Source organism: Populus alba, chromosome 14, assembly GCF_005239225.2.
Source record: "Populus alba chromosome 14, ASM523922v2, whole genome shotgun sequence".
Classification (NCBI taxonomy): domain Eukaryota; kingdom Viridiplantae; phylum Streptophyta; class Magnoliopsida; order Malpighiales; family Salicaceae; genus Populus; species Populus alba.
In genome coordinates this window covers 464,187-481,051 of record NC_133297.1, presented here as the reverse complement: position 1 = coordinate 481,051, position 16,865 = coordinate 464,187, and the positions used below count along the sequence as shown (strand labels likewise).

Below are 16,865 nucleotides of genomic sequence, written 5' to 3'. Positions count from 1 at the left end.
CTTTCATTTTTTAAATCAATGCAATCAACATTATACACACATACACACACAAATATAATATCATAATAACTTCACATGGAGTTTTTAATATTTCTCATATTAAAAAAAAGCTAACTGCCTTTGAAAAGTATTGTAGCTCCAAATCTATTAATGTTGTTCACTAAGACAATGTAATAATGTTTTTATCCCCGCATCAAAAAAACTTAACACTAGTTATTAATAGCATTAAAATATTTTTAAAAGATCCATTTGTCATTATAAAATTTACTAGGGACAAATGAATCATTTTCCATCTCAATTACACATTGAAATGACTAAAATATCATTGGAAGCAAATAAATAAATAAATAAATAAAACTAGAATCAAGGGGCACTTTAGTATTTTCACAATGGTTTTTTTTTTATTATTATAACATCAGTTGAGAAACAATTTAGTATTTGATTAAATATAAAAAATAATAAATAATTAAAACATGCAATAAAATAACAAAAATACTCTTAAAAGTAAAATTGTTAAACCTGGATTCAAGGGGCTTCTTGGTTTTTTTACAATGATGTTTGGCTAAACAAATAAAAAAACAAAAAAGGACTTGCGTGTAGCACACATGGAGGTACGTGGGAGGCACCCATGTCCTTTGGGCAGCGTTTCTCAACGTTCAAAAATGCTTTTTCATCATGTCGCCAGAAATACAACCGTGTTCTCTTTCTTTTAGTGTGATACATGTTTTTAGTGGTGATCCAGTTTGTCAACAGTGAACCTTTTTTTTCCTCTTTTTTTTTCTCTCATCTTTGAAAATTACAATTTGACCCTTTTGGATTTTGGTAGTTTAACTTCAATCTTTCTTCTTTCGATTTCTAATTTTTGGTCTTAACTTTTTTTGTAAAAGTTTTATCTATTTTCAATTTCATCTTTCTATTTTAATTTATCAAATATTATATTCTCCAATTTGATCCTTATTTTTTTTGATTTTTAATTTTTTACTTTTACCATTTTGTAAAAGTTTTATTGGTTTTCAATTTCATCATTCAATTCAAATTGATGATATTATGTTTTTCAATTCGTTCCTCATTGTTTTCATTTCTAATTTTTTTTCGTGGTATTTTTTGTAAAAGTATTATTCTTTTCATTTTTATTCTTCAATTAAAATATTTTTTTATGTTAATTCTGACCCTTATTTTTTTGAATTTTGTTGTATTTTTAATAAATTAATTTTGTTAAAATTTTTTTTATCTTTCAATCAAATATAAAATTTATTTTTTATTTTAAATTTGATCATCATTATTTTAAATGTTATTTTTTTTAATCCTAATTATAACCAATTTTTTTAATATTTAATTTATTGAGAATTAAATTTCATGATTTGTCTATATTGAGTATTTCAAGTCTAATGATCTTAGTTTCAAGTTTGGAAAGGTAATATGTTTTTTTTTTTTTTTTAAATCTTTATATTTTTATTTTATTTGAATAATATAATTTAAACCGTGAATTTAATAAAATATTTTGAATTTACTCAACCTATGATTACAAGTTTGTTATTACCGGTTAAAACAAAGAAAAAAAAAGAGTGAGGAGCAGTGACCCAAACAAACCTAAAAGAAATAAAAGAAAGAAAGCATACAATAAAATAATAAATATATACAAGCAAGCAGCATTGCATTCCATGCATGGATGATTCATAGATAGATGGAGGGTGGTGTGTGTTATGGTTATGGTTTATGGTAATGGTAGAAATATATGTTTGTAATATCGTTGTAATGTAATTCTATTTTATGCTTAAATTTGGCAATGCCATAACCGTTCCATCTCTTTTATATCTCTCACACTTGAAAAAATCTCCTTCTTCTTCACGCCGCCTCTCTCCCTCACCTTACCAACAAATACTTACACTCTCTTTGCATTCTTTCTAAATAATTCACTCTAATTAACAAAAACAACCGATCATCTCTTATAAAGTTTGTTGCTTTGGCCCCCTCCAATGCCTTCTTCTTCATTTACTATCATCCTCTGTCACTGGTATGTATGTATGTATGTTATGCCTTTTTTTATCACTCATTCACTCCTGCTTTTCTTCTGCATTGTTGTTAAATCGTTTGAGCTGAATTGGGATTCTTTTGATTTGTCTGTTTTATTGATTTTTATTGTCAAGATTGAAACTTTTTATGGTTTGTGATGATGATCATGGTTTTAATCATCTGGGTTTTGGCTCTTTTGATGAACTTGACTGAATTATGGTTATTGGAATTGTGTAAAGCATAGATTTCTGTGCTTTTTTGTTTTTTTCATGTTTGGACGTTGAAATCGAGGAAAAGTAGTGGTCTTTTTAATGGTTTGATCATGTTGATGATGATGATCATGGTTTTAGAGTCATTTTTGGGGTCTCTTTTTTGAACTGGGGTTTTGTTCTTCGTTGATTTTCTAGTATAGAATCTTTTGGTCGTGACTTATGTGACTGTCCTTTTCTTCTTGTTATTTGATTTTTCTTCTTATTATCATTATGCTTCTTTGAAATCCATTTCTGATGGCTGAGACTCTGGTGGTGATAGCTTCTAGTGAGAAGTGAAGTGATGTGATGATTATTTTTGGAAAATTTAGTTTTTTTCACTTTCTAGTACCATTATTGTGATCCTAATGGGTGGTGTTTTGTCGTTCAGAATTTTGCTGCATTGAAGTGCTAGTTTGTGGATCTACATTGTCTCATATACATTGTTAGGAAGGAGTTTTTGAGCACATTGCCGTTTACAGAATGGAAGATCAAAGAACTGAAATAGAGTATGATGAATTTGAGAAGCTTCTTGGAGAGATACCAAATGCTACTGCGGCAAATCAGCATTCTGCTGATGCTGGACCTAAGATTGCACCTCTAAATGGTAGCTTGGCACCCATTTCTGTGAATTCTTGCAAGGGGGCTTTTGCTGTGAAACTTGAAAGCAATGGGAGTTTGAATGACAGACAATTTTTTGCAAATAATACTCAACAATATCCTATCAAGAATCTCCAATCAGATGAAGCAAATTTGCCAGATGACCAATCCTTGACATCTGCATTTGCAGAATTGAGTTTTAATAGCGGGAGTCCTTTGGTGAATTGTAAATCCCCACCTAGTCCTGCTGTATATACAAACACCATGAACGGTTCACTCTCAAATATGGACCCAACAGTGATGGTTTCCCCTCTGTTCCGATCACCAAATAATTTACCTTCTGGTTTTGACAAGTTTAATGTTGCGAAAGTTGGTCAAGAACAGTCAAATTTCTTAAAATTTGATGCCCGACAACTGAAGGTGCCAGCTGATTTTTGTCAGCCTCAGCCAATTGAAAATTTCTCCACGGCCTTGTCACCAACTCATGGCATGCAAGGTTTTCAATTGCTTTCCAATGTGGCTGTCCCAGGCATGGATTTTCCTTTAATGTCTGATCATCAACAATACTTCACTGATGTTCAGTCTCCACTTCCTTACTTACATTCACAACAATTAAACCAGTCTCACATTAGCTGGAGGAATATTGGAGAAGAACAATATTACAGGATGCATCAGCAATACCTATATATGCAGCAACTCCATAATCAAAGATTGGAAGCTCAGAATCCTATTCAAGCAAATGGAAATGTTGCAACCAAGCTGATGAGTCGGAACGTGAGGCAACCATATTTGGAGGTGCCATTCTCTCACCAAGTTCAACAGTCTAATCAAGAACCATTTTGTAGCAACTATGCTGTCTCAAGGGGTTTGAACCAATCACAGAATGGTATACGTGTTTTGGAAAAAGTAGGAAAACAGAGTTTTCCTGAAAAGATTCTGACAAGGTCACAAGGACTGAACACACTGAAAGCTTTGAAGTTTGGCTCAGCTGGAGGCAATGAAACACTTGCCCATCTCAACCAGCATGGCAAATTTCTATCAAATGGTCACCTTCTCCATAGTTTACCTACTCCTACTGCTGGGTGCTTTCAGTTGGATCATTTGACCTCATGGGATATATCTCCTGATTTTACAGCCCTAAAAAGCTCTAATTTCAGTTCTCAGTCTTTGAAGTATAACTCAGTAGATGAAGTAACTGGTAGAATATATCTCATGGCAAAGGACCAGCATGGTTGCCGTTTCTTGCAAAGAAAATTTTCCGAGGGGAGCCCGCAAGATGTTGAAAAGATTTTTCTTGAGATTATTGATCACATTGTTGAGCTAATGACAGACCCTTTTGGGAACTACCTGGTTCAGAAGTTGCTTGAAGTATGCGATGAGGATCAGAGAATGCAAATACTTCGTACTATCACTAGAAAAGCTGGAGAGCTTGTTCGGATTTCATGTGATATGCATGGGTTTGTTCTCTCTCTTTGTGCGCGCGTGTGCATGCACACTTATTTTCTCGTGCATTCAAAACTCATGGTGTTCCCCTTTCATGCTTTAATTATTTTCTGAACTGCACTTTTAAACACAGGACTCGAGCTGTTCAAAAGGTTATTGAAACCCTTAAGACCTCAGAGCAGTTTTCCATGGTTGTCTCTGCATTGAAGCCTGGTATAGTGACCTTGATAAAAAATATGAATGGTAACCATGTAGCCCAGCGTTGCTTGCAGTGTTTGATGCCTGAATACATTGATGTAAGGCCACGTATCTTTTCTACCTGAATATCTTTGGCAATTGGAACTTTTGTTATATTTTTCAGATTATTTATCCTCATAGCCTTATTGTCTGTAACCCTCAAAACTATTAATGTGAAGAAGCAAATTGATTTTTTAAATCTTGTTTACCAAAGCATTTGAAATGAAAGAACAAGAGGTAAAACTATTATTGGTACATGTTCTTTCAATTGAACAACTTGAGTTGGATCACATCCCCGTTAGAGTAATGGATATCCATCATCTCTTCACCCTTATAGTTGATCTTTTCATCTTTTCATAACCCTGTTTTCTTACTTTTGTTCTTTGAGATTCAGTTGTTTCTAATTTTCCCACAGAAGTACTCTTTAGCATGTTCTTCTCTACTTCTGTACTGCAGCAACTACCCTTAACAATATAGAAAGAACTGTCCTCTACTTTTACTAACATATTGCTTATATTTAATCATCTTCGTTTTCATGTTATATATCATGTTAATAAAATTCTGAAATTTGTGTAACTAGGTTATGGTGACTTAAATAGCTATTCTTGGTTAAGTTTTTGTCATAAAAATTATTACTCTGATTATTACTAGGCATCAAGAATGCAAACACCAGCTTCCTCTGAAAGAAAAAAAAAGGAATGGGACATCGATTAAGATCCATCCATCAGTGTTTTTTTTTTTTTTGAGGCATACCATCTATCAATTCAAGAAGAATGATTTCAATTTTAGGAGCCTTGGCATTCCTTGGCAAAAATTGTTGCCTTCCAACGATTGTTTAACTCTTCCATGCAGATGCAGCAAATGATGCTTCTTTTAGTTATAAATCCTACATGCTTTACAGATAAACCAGAATTTAGCACTATGTGAAACAGTGATGATGATTTCTTTTGCAGTTCCTTTTTGAAGCTACAACTGCTAATTGTATTGAACTTGCAACGGATCGCCATGGCTGTTGCGTGCTTCAAAAATGCCTAAGCCATTCCGAGGGAGAGCAAAGGTGTCGTTTAGTCTCTGAGATCACGTCAAATGCTCTGATCCTTTCACAAGATCCTTTTGGGTACTATATTTTTCTCTTTTCTTCGAGCTTTATTTCCCGTGTCTTTTCTTAAGCCTGTCTATCACAAAGGTGTGTTGAATTTTTCATTCTTGCCCAATTCCATGGAAGAAAGTGGTTTCACATTCTAAACATGATATAAGTAGTTATTAATAAAGGGTGACATGTATTAATGAACTTCTGTTTTATCCAGATCCTCTTTGTTTTCTTCTGTTATGCATTTTATTTTCGAGGCTTAGAATCAAAAGTGAATAATGTGGGACTATTACTGAAGTATTAGCTTTGCTTGATAGAGGAATTTTTGATTCTGTGAAATTTATTGGTCAAAATAACAAGTTTTTTCACAATCTCATCATCAAAATAATTATTCAAACCCTGCTCTAACAATTCCAATTTTTTTTCCCTTCTTTTCCATGCTTTACATATTCCACATGCATGGTGGTTGTTCTTAAGATTTGGTGTTCCGATCTCTGCTTGTGAGATGCAGACTTGTTAGTTCTGTTTATGGTCTGAAATCATCAAGTACTTTGGGTAATTAAGAAAGGCAAGACCAAAAAGCATTTGTGGCACTACATCTTGATGACTGCTTGAATGGCCCTCTTATGAGGAATTTAAAAGCCATCTTTTTAATGCATGCTTGGATTTACAACATTTGAGATTTGAAGTGTTTCAATGTTGCAGGAACTATGTTGTGCAATTTATCTTTGAGCTTCGACTTCCCTGGGCAACAACTGATATTCTTGGTCAGTTGGAAGGTAATTATAGGGACTTGTCTGTTCAGAAATATAGCAGCAATGTGGTAGAGAAATGCCTAAAATATGCAGGAGAGGAGCGCCGGACACGTATTATCCGGGAGCTGATAAATAATGCTCACCTGGATCAAGTCATGCAAGATCCTTTTGGTAATTATGTTATCCAGGCAGCTTTGCAACAATCAAAGGTTTGTATTTTGATTTTCAATCAACATTTTTTCCCAATAAAATCATGTGCCTGGCAGTTCTCCCCTGGAAGAAAGATTTGCAATTATTATATGATTTTTTTTTTTTTTTTTGGGGGGGGGGGGCGGTTGATTGAATTAAACTGGTTCAATTTCATTATTTGATTGGATCCTTGTTTAACTTGTGGAGTAGGGAGCTCTTCATACTGCTCTGGTGGAGGCTATACGACCCCATGTTCCTACACTTCGAACTAGTCCTTATGGGAAGAAAGTCCTATCTAGTAATGGTTTGAAGAAGTAATCTGCGAGTAAGATCATACAACTTCTCTCTTCTGCATTGTCTACATTCTGCTTGCCCTTTCTGATTTTTTTTGTGTGTGGTCGTGCAGGCTTTGCATTCAATTGCAGAAGAAGTTCCTGTAGATTTGTTTGCAAGATTTTGATGCCTTGACATGAGAGAAAATTGTCAAAGATGCATCCACAACTCATATGAACAGATGAAAGGTGAATTTTTTTAAGGTTTATTAATCATCAAAACAGAGAATTTCGCATGACGCAGGATCCGAACATCTGTAGATCAGATTTTTTTTTCCCACCTTTGCCTGCGAATAAAAGAAATGTGAAGGTGTAGGGTTCTTTGAGCTTGTGGGTTACTTGCAATATCAGTTTTTTTTTGGACGGGAGCTCAAGAGTCAAGGCTTGGCGGGGTGATTGCAGGTTGGAGGAGCTTTGTAAGCTACGTGATTTCCATGCTGACTTTCATCTCTGTGATGTACATTTCGTGTCCATAGATTTGCCAAGGTTAGGGCTTGGGATTTGTCATATAAAATATTTAAGGTCCTAATATTGCCATTCCCGTAATCATCTTTCTGACAATATAATCTTTGTTGTCTCTCTCCATATATATATATATATATATATGGACTAATAATTTCGTTCCTTGTGAAATTGACTTCATATTCTCATTCAAATCCTAGCACCGAAGTGCTTTAATATCCATGTTCAATAGATAAGTATAACTGTGATCATTTGTATGAATTTCTACCTTCCTACCAAGAACCAAGAGAGTTATCTTTTTCGTAATATAAAAATAACAATTTATTTTGTATAAATAATTTGATATTAACGGGTTTTTTCTTTTCAAAAAAGCTACATTAGTATGAAGAAAACTTGTGATTTTTAAGAAAATTTCATTAGCCAATAAGATCAACCATGGGATCCATCGTACCATCGGTAGGGTATATTTATATATATTGGGATTTTTTTAGAAGGAATATCCTCCTCCTCCTCTACTTGGCTAAAAATTAAAATTAAAAGAAAATCCTATATTTGGTAATCTCAAATGCAAATCAAGAATGAGGGTAGGCCACGTGTCATCAAAAGATCCAGTCATACCTTTCCCACAAATGACACGTGGCACACCATTATTGAACAAGAGCACAAAGAGCTCATTAGAGCCACTTCTTCTTTGAGGCCAATCTCTCCTTCTGCCTCTCAGCATCTCTCTCCCCCACCTCCAAATGGAAAGCAGCAGCACTTCTCATTCCGAGCAGAAGCAATTGAGCTGCTGAAGCAAAGCAAAACAGTAATTGAACAAACCAACCATGTCTTTAGCTCCAAGTAGATATCCTTCTCTCTACTCTTCATCACCATTACCAACAAGTAGTGTCCAAGCCAAGCAAATCCCTCTCCTTTTCTCTCAAAGCACTCACTTTTTATCCAAGAACTACTCCTTTCTCAGCACTTCAACAACTTTCAGCAATACCCTTTTGCTAAAACCATCAAATTCAATCCTTAAAGCTTCAGAAACTGAGTCACAGACATCAAAATCTGCAGAGAGTGGAAGTGGAGGTGAAGGTGAAGGAGAAGGAGAAGAAAAGTATGAAGAATATGAGGTGGAAATAGAGCAGCCTTATGGGATAAAGTTTGCAAAGGGCAGAGATGGCGCTACTTATATTGATGCTATTGCTCCTGGTGGATCAGCTGATAAGACTAGCAAATTCAGTGTTGGTGATAAAGTTATTGCAACCAGGTTTAATTTATCCTCCTTCTTCTTATTCTTGTCCAAATTAAATATCAAGTCCAATTCAACTCAATTCATCATAATGTGAGCTGCAATTGGTAGATGCAAGTGTTTGAAGAACTCTGCAACTCCTTTTCTAATCATAAAAATGTTTTACCACAATTTTGGAACAATTGACAAGAATCTTATTTGAGAATGTAACTTATGGAGTTCTAAATCTTATGCAGTGCTGTGTTTGGGACAGAGATTTGGCCAGCAGCTGAATATGGGAGGACAATGTACACCATCCGCCAAAGAATTGGCCCTTTACTCATGAAAATGCAAAAGAGATATGGTTAGTTCATCACTGCCTGATGAACATATATGTGCACTCTTAAACTCCCACCCATGAAAACTTGCACATAGAACTAGACTTGGAAGTTCATTCTTTATTGTCTACTCTGTTCAGGGAACATGGATTATACCGGTGAACTGACAGAAAAGGAAATTATCAGAGCTGAGAGGAACTCTGGTGTCATTAGTAACAGAGTGAGAGAAATCCAAGTGAGTAACTAGAAAAAGATACAAAGCTGGATACCATATGTGTTCTCTTTCACTTTGTTTCTTTGTATGGGAAAAGTTCTTACTGCAAGTAACTTGGCATTTCTGACTTGTGATTGGTTTTTCAGATGCAAAATTACATAAGAAAAAAGGAGCAGAAAGAACAGAGAGAAAAGGATCTTCGCGAAGGGTTGCAATTATACAAGTAACTTCTGGATATTCAACTTGTTCTTTCTACTTCCTTTTGAGTTCAAGTTGAATTTCATATTTGCAAAGGCTAGGTCTCTAGGATGGACTGATTCATTTGCTGCATACAAATTTATTACATCAAATTAGGTGTCCCTTTAAGCGCTAGTAACGTGCTTTACTGCCTGCAAGTCATCACAAGTTCTTCACAGTGATACTTTTAAAATTTTGTTTTTCCTTGGTTAATTGATGAAGAAATGCCAAATATGAGGAAGCACTGGAGAGGTTCGAGTCTATGCTGGGATCGAAACCAGACCCAGCTGAAGCTGCAGTGGCAAGTTACAATGTCGCTTGTTGTTATTCTAAGCTTAATCAGGTAATGCCTTCGTTATCTTGAAAACAGTAGCCCTTTCTCTTCCTTCTTATCCCTTTATGGGATTGCTGCATCATTTACTTCCTCGAACTTTTAACAGTTACAAGCTGGGCTATCTGCACTTGAAGATGCGATGAAAGCAGGATTTGAAGACTTTAAGGTAATGGACTAAAATTGCACGTGAACAGCATATAGTTTATGAAGTGCTGACTTTCTGATGTTTTGGAAATGTTAACAGCGAATCCGGACAGATCCTGACCTATCCAATTTAAGGACAGCTGAGGGATTTGAACCTCTTATGAAAAGGTTTGATGAATCATTTATCAACGAGAATGCCATCAACGCCATTAAATCTCTATTCGGATTCAACAAGAAATAGAGTCATGAATTTGCTCCAAGGATGAAAGAATCAAAGAGGTAACTGCTCCTGAACTTACAAGAAGCCAGGACTGGCCAAACCATCAACTGCTTCAGATAAAACTCCTTTGTAATAAGATTTTGTTCTTTCATAGCTTTAGTTTAGGACGAGTTCAGAAAAGTTTAATATGATTCGCCATGATTGGCTTGTTATCCTGATTCTTCTTTGGATACAGTCTATGATATGTAATCTTCTTGACAAGAAAATTGAAGAGGATAAACAAGAAAAGTAAACTGTTTCTTTATTATTGGATATAACAGAATGAATTTACTGCCATCCTGTCGAACTTCCGGAGCATAAAACTGCTGTACACTACACAGAAAGCCCTAATTCTATTATGAACAACAAATTTAAAATGAAATTACAGAAACTACAAGAGAAATGAGGAACCACAAAGAGTACATCTTGATTAACTTACATAAATTTGAAGAGTTATAATCCTATTTATACACAATACTTGACTCTTGAATAGCCAGTGTTATCAAACAATCTCACAGATTAAGCCTCGTATCGAGTCCCTGGTATTAAGCCATAACTCAAGCCTACACAATCCCATAAGTCGAGTTTACGCAATCACACGCATGATAGTCCGACACATTCAAACGAAAAAGATATGAGAACAAGACAAACCCGTTTCTTTGAACATCAGAATTAGGATTCTCAGTTCTGGATTGTGGACTTGTTGAATATTGAGAAACAATAGTTTACTATTTAACCAAACTAATTGGAAATATTGTACTTTCAACATGAGTATGGTCTTGAAAGTGACCATGATCTTAGGCTGAGACCACTGTCCGGATCACACACGGATACATGGACCCTGTCAGTGAAAGACCATCGAAACAATTGGAAGACCTTGGGATGGTGCAGGCATGGGATGACATGTAAGTCTCTCATCAGGAATCATCAAAATCCCATTTCAATCTCTTCATAATATTTATGCAGGAACCGAAGTATTTGTGGTCCTATAAAAGCGTATTCATTCCCCATCGCAAATCCTTGCCTCCCCCACCAAATGGAACACGCGTAAATATGGGGGCAGGTGTTGGCTGCTCCCTTCATTTATCCTTTGTTTGTTATTATTGAGTCAAACGTCTTCTCCTGGCATTTTGAGAAGTAGAACTGGGTCTTTTAGTTGGTTGAGTCCAAGATCCAGTGTACTGAATGCACGCCAGATCAAAGCGTAAGTTATGATCTATGACAATCTGACAAACTTCGACAACTTGTTCAAATTGCTGCATAAAATTCATTCTGAATACAGGAGCACTGATTGTACATACCTTCCATCGTTTTGGGATTGTGTAACCTGCATAGATAGGGTGAAAAATCATCTAAAAGGCCTCTCTAAAAGTACCACGCAATAGTGCAAGCATCAGCTTCAGGAAATTCAGAGATCACATTTCCATGAGCATCTTCATTTCTGAGTCCTCACCATTTTCAAAACAAACTCTCCTGGTTCTTTAGACTTGGCAGAGAGGAGAGAGCCTGCTTGTTAACCACACGGAATCAAAACTGTAGTAAAGAAATACGGAAACCCAACTCAAGAAGGGGAACGGCTTTATTCATGTGGAAACATGGAGCCCTGTAATGTCTGCCAATCTTGTTGTTGGAGATTTGCTCTAAAAAAATCGTAATGTATCTTTTAATTAAGAAAGACCTACTCAAAGAGCCTTTTCTCTCACACACACTCTCTTCGAATACACTTTTGAGGATTCTATCAAGACGGAGGATTCGTGACAATGGAGATACATGTTTTATGAGCTGATGTATTCAGTGGCCATGGGAAGAAAGAGAAGACAGCAGCATTGTATTGCTCGAGAAATACGTCATGACTAACTAAGATGCAATCTTGCCAGATACACAAGCGAGAGATGTTAGAGTAATTGCCTAATAATACTTCCAGTGTGTTACTAAATATGGTTATTTCAGTGTGCGCAAATCCATCCCTGTCTATGAGACCGTGGAAGTGCCACTCTCGAAGCTCAGTGTTAGTGAGTCAAGAGGTATCATTCTTCTCATCCTCCGTTAGCGCGCTATATCCAAAATACCTCAACTACAATTAACAAGGCTGACTTCAAACAGCGTCTTCTTAGCTTACCGAAGCGCAAGCAGCTACCATCCAATTCGTTTCTGCAATTATGCTTGAAACAATGAAACCAGTTCCTGAGTTGAACCACGGGGAGTGACTCTCCCGGGTATAGTGTAGAATAATCGGTTTGTACGAGTGACATTTGATTTTTGTTTATGTAAATATATTTAAATTTTATTTTTTTTTTATTTTTAATATAAATACTATTTGTATCTTTAAATATCCATCAAGTTATTTATTAAAAATTGAAATAAATATTTAATTAATGACTTTGAAGTAAAGCATAAGGATTGAAAAAAATGTTATGCCCAAAAATATTATAAAATTTTATATATTTTTATTATTTTGCATTAAAGTATGTGTTTCTCTAAAATAGTTTGTCAATATTTGTATAAAAACTGTACATATATTAGAAATTGTTGAAACTGAATTATATTATGTTTTTTTCTTTTAAAAAAAGACAAACATTGGTTCTTTCTAAAGAAGTTGCGGTATGAAAGATACTTTAAAATAATATGTTATGCGCTTACCAAATAAGATTATACTGCATACCAAAACTGTAGCACATGTGTAAAGTTTTCATACAGAGGAGATCATTTGTACTCTGATAATTGTTGTCTATGTGACCATGGCTGTGCTGTGAGTGTTCCTGTTGATTGAGAGATAAAAGGAGAGTTTATGTTTTGATATTGCTACATGCGTTGTGGGTGAGTACAATGAGTAGACAATATTAAGTATAACAATGAAATATATGAAGATTTTAAGTAAATTAGAGGATGATCAGTATTTTAAATATATATGTGGATTAAGAAAATGTTTTATATGTTCTCAATAATAATTGATTGTAAATCTTGTATAAGATGGAATGAAATTTGAAAAGAGTTTCAATCTTATTCAAAATAAATCAATGACTATAGTATTAAGAACAAATATAATTTGAGAACAAAGTAGACATAGCCATGTATACATTTGTCTAATAAGGAGGAATATAATGTTGATGGAGGAGATAGAATTTATTATATCTTTGAACCTGAGCTTCATAATAGAGATAGAGTTTTAAGTCAAAATCATTTATGATCTGTTTCATAATATTTTAGCGGTTTCAATGATCAGTTACTTAGGCTAGAACAATCGCAGTTTTGATCTTCAAAACAATAAAGTTAATCAACGATTGATATTGCGCGATAATAAATTAATTTATTTTAAATGCCCCTATTTTGGGTTTAGGGGACTGTTGAATTTTATTATTTGAGCCAACTTAAATTATGGAACGAATAATGGGTCACACATGTAAAGAAATAAAAAGACCTGATTATTGTTGGAAAATAAATAAAGAGTAGATGATTAATCAAGTTGGCGCAAGTACTCTTGATTGTAAATAAATTTAAAAAATAAAGGGAAGGAAAATAAAAAAAAAAAAAAAAAATAAAAAAAAAAAAAAAAAAAAAAAAAAAAAATCAGGACTAAAAGTTTGGTAATCAGTATATATATCACTGGTAATAATTTATCTACAATTTTATGGATCGCTAAGAGAAATGGCAAGTAGAGAACTCAGTTTCGAATATACAAATTTTTTAAAAAAATTTTTTTTCCTAAAATTTCCTCCTAAATAATATATGTGATATTTATTCAGGCGGTAATTGGATATTTTATTTATTTATATAAGGGTTTTAATTAGATTTTTTTTTTCTTTTTTTCCCTCTAAACCTCCTTTATGTATGTATAAGTACTATGCGCCTTTTAATTGTTCTATGAGTAGTGCTAGTATAAGAATAAACCTAAACACAAGCAAAAAGGAAAAAAAATCAGCCTTAATAAAAGAGGTTAATAACAATCCCCTCTCTTTAAAAGGTTAATGGTATTTCTCACTAAGATGAATTCATATGAAAAATTACCGTTAGAGGGCCAGACACTCGATGACTTGGTGGTTTTGCAAACCAACCACAGCCTTGAAGTAATTATTCAAAAAAACTAAAAGAACACAATCTGATGTTTCAAATAATCTTTCGTATAAACCTTAAATATATCTAATAGGATTCCCTTATAGACTCTAAAAAAATAAATTAAATTTATAGTTTCTGCTGCATGTAGCGTTTAAAAAAAAAAAACTCAACACAAACAATGAAGTCCTTGAAAACTGGGTTTAAAATTTTTTTTTTTAAAAAATGTTCTCCATTCTTACAATAATGTCATTTAGAAACTATCAGGCTTTCTGCGAGATAAGTGTCTAGGTAGTCTAAATTTTACTTTATAAAAGGCCAATCCCAGGCTACTTTGGTGAAAGATGAGAATTAGAAAGCAATCTTTGCTTGAGTGTTATGGGTGATCATATAAAGTGAAAGAAGTAAGAAGATTCCAAGTAGAATCAAAGTTGAAACCATTGCAACTTGCATTAAATTGTAGTGTAATATATGAATAGGTTATGCTAACTATTAGATTTTGAAAAGCTTTTAAAGTTGAATTTATTTAGTGTGTGGGGGTTAACTACTCTTTCGAGGCTTGAGGGTTTTTATTTATTATTTTATATTTTGCCATTTAACCAAAACTAAATATCGATCAATTAACCCACCAAATAACTCCACTTAAGGTTTAGGGATAGGAGACAAAGTATAGATTTGATTTTATTTCATATTCTGATTGCCGCAAGATAAAAAAAAAGGAAGGGGGGGCAAGCAGAAGGCATTTGAGCACAATCTTTTAGGCACAACCTAACTACGAGAAAGACCCATATCTTTTTTTGTGGTTTAATTTTATTTTATTTTTTCATATTTATATACATATTTTCTTATAACTCTTTTTCTTTTAATTTATGCAATTTTCTTTTATATTTTTATATACCAATCTCATAGATTATTTTCGCTTTCTTTTGATTATAGGGACTTATCAGTAACTTCAAGCTAACAAAGAGTAATTAGTTTTTATATACACATAAAATATTTCATTATGCCTAACTGGTGAAAGAGGCATTAATTTGGGTGGCGACTGATCCTCGCCCATGGTACCGGATGTTAATCTAGTCACCTTTCGGGTGTCAATTTGAATCTTAATATGTATTCCATTACTTATGATAATATGCTTAGTATGTATATTTATATAAATAAAATCGACTAGCATACTATTTAATATCTAAATGTATATTAAATGTTATTTTTCTTTACTGAGTTTGGTTGAACTCTACCCCTAATTTTTTAATAATTAATTTTTAAGTTCTTAGTTTCTATTAGCAAGCGGGCTATGTTGAGTATTCTTGCTTCTTTTAGGTTTTGGTTGGATATGCTTGCTTATTTTATTGAGGCTTTCCATTTAGTTTTAGTTTTAATTCGATGTCTTAAGACCCTTTAATTATTACTTGTTTAGTTAAGTTTGATTTTGACCAATAAAAAGTTTATTGATTATTGATTATTGTTTTTTTGTTTTTTAAATTATTGAATGAGAAGTTTTGAATTATTATTTGGTTTTTTTAGTTTTGAATATAAATATTTTTGAAAAGATTTAATGAAATGCGGTAATTTTATATTTTTATATAACTTGTTTTTTTTTTTTTTTTTTTTTTTTTTTTTTTTTTTTTTTTTTTTTTTTTTTTTTTTTTTTTTTTTTTTTTTTTTTTTTTTTTTTTTTTTTTTTTTTTTTTTTTTTTTTTTTTTTTTTTTTTTTTTTTTTTTTTTTTTTTTTTTTTTTTGTTTTTTTTTTTTTTTTTTTTTTTTTTTTTTTTTTTTTGTTTTTTTATTTTTTTTTTTTTTTTTTTTTTTTTTTTTTTTTTTTTTTTTTTTTTTTTTTTTTTTTTTTTTTTTTTTTTTTTTTTTTTTTTTTTTTTTTTTGTTTTTTTTTTTTTTTTTTTTTTTTTTTTTTTTTTTTTTTTTTTTTTTTTATTTTTTTTTTTTTTTCTTTTTTTTTTTTTTTTTTTTTTTTTTTTTTTTTTTTTTTTTTTTTTTTTTTTTTTTTTTTTTTTTTTTTTTTTTTTTTTTTTTTTTTTTTTTTTTTTTTTTTTTTTTTTTTTTTTTTTTTTTTTTTTTTTTTTTTTTTTTGTATATTCGTTATAAAAGGTTTTATTGTAGATAGATATCCTTACAAACACAACTCCTTGGGGTTGTCGGTCATAGACCTAAAATTCGAGTTGTGACACTCATCCTTAGGAAAATCATCGGTCGCCTCCTTCGAGTCGTGACACTCGCTCTAGAAAAAATCCCCGGCCCCCTCCGAATGGAAACATATGAATATTGGGGCAGGTCTGCTTCCTTCAAACCTAGAAAACATCAAAGTCCTTCTGCCTTTGGAAAGAATTGGAATTTCCACATTTGTGTTGACCGCTATTCCAAAACAACTAGTTGAACGAGAAAATGTTAGTCTCATATTTTTAAACAATCTGAGTCAAACAGAAGAAAACTGCAAGAGACTGAGTTTACTTTGATCGTTTTTTTTTTTTGGCAGTGTACCTGCGTAGGAGAAATCCATCTATAGCCTCTCCTGAAAGCCCACCACTTGCAGGCGGCAACAAAGCTTCGGAAACTTTGGAGACACATTCCACAGTGAGTACCTCATTTTTCTGTATATCCTCCCATTTTCAATAGCTCTCCTGGTTCTTTTAAAGAGACTTGGCAAATATCAATTTCCGTTTTCTGCTAATCCACAAAAGAGCAATCACAC

At 33.0% G+C, this 16,865-nt stretch overlaps 2 protein-coding genes across 2 annotated transcripts; both read left to right on the top strand.

The window, feature by feature from the left end:
- Positions 1–1,666: 1,666 nt before the first annotated feature.
- LOC118062595 (pumilio homolog 12) lies at positions 1,667–7,473 on the top strand. Its single transcript, XM_035076412.2, has 7 exons — positions 1,667–2,014; positions 2,653–4,318; positions 4,438–4,600; positions 5,495–5,658; positions 6,337–6,595; positions 6,786–6,900; positions 6,982–7,473. Exons 2-6 carry the CDS (start codon positions 2,745–2,747, stop codon positions 6,891–6,893), a joined length of 2,268 nt encoding a protein of 755 aa, XP_034932303.1. The 5' UTR covers positions 1,667–2,014; positions 2,653–2,744; the 3' UTR covers positions 6,894–6,900; positions 6,982–7,473.
- A 580-nt stretch (positions 7,474–8,053) lies between these two features.
- LOC118062588 (protein MET1, chloroplastic) lies at positions 8,054–10,408 on the top strand. Its single transcript, XM_035076405.2, has 7 exons — positions 8,054–8,624; positions 8,843–8,949; positions 9,064–9,158; positions 9,284–9,360; positions 9,597–9,717; positions 9,815–9,874; positions 9,953–10,408. Exons 1-7 carry the CDS (start codon positions 8,197–8,199, stop codon positions 10,091–10,093), a joined length of 1,029 nt encoding a protein of 342 aa, XP_034932296.1. The 5' UTR covers positions 8,054–8,196; the 3' UTR covers positions 10,094–10,408.
- Positions 10,409–16,865: the final 6,457 nt, after the last annotated feature.

Bases quoted from the DNA above. Each gene is read 5' to 3' on its own strand.
- LOC118062595 (XM_035076412.2), top strand. From the start codon at position 2,745: ATGGAAGATCAAAGAACTGAAATAGAGTATGATGAATTTGAGAAGCTT. The intron at 5,659-6,336 runs GTACTATATTTT...TCAATGTTGCAG, and splicing joins CTTTCACAAGATCCTTTTGG to GAACTATGTTGTGCAATTTA. The intron at 6,596-6,785 runs GTTTGTATTTTG...CTTGTGGAGTAG, and splicing joins CAGCTTTGCAACAATCAAAG to GGAGCTCTTCATACTGCTCT.
- LOC118062588 (XM_035076405.2), top strand. From the start codon at position 8,197: ATGTCTTTAGCTCCAAGTAGATATCCTTCTCTCTACTCTTCATCACCA. The intron at 8,625-8,842 runs GTTTAATTTATC...AATCTTATGCAG, and splicing joins GATAAAGTTATTGCAACCAG to TGCTGTGTTTGGGACAGAGA. The intron at 9,159-9,283 runs GTGAGTAACTAG...TTGGTTTTTCAG, and splicing joins ACAGAGTGAGAGAAATCCAA to ATGCAAAATTACATAAGAAA.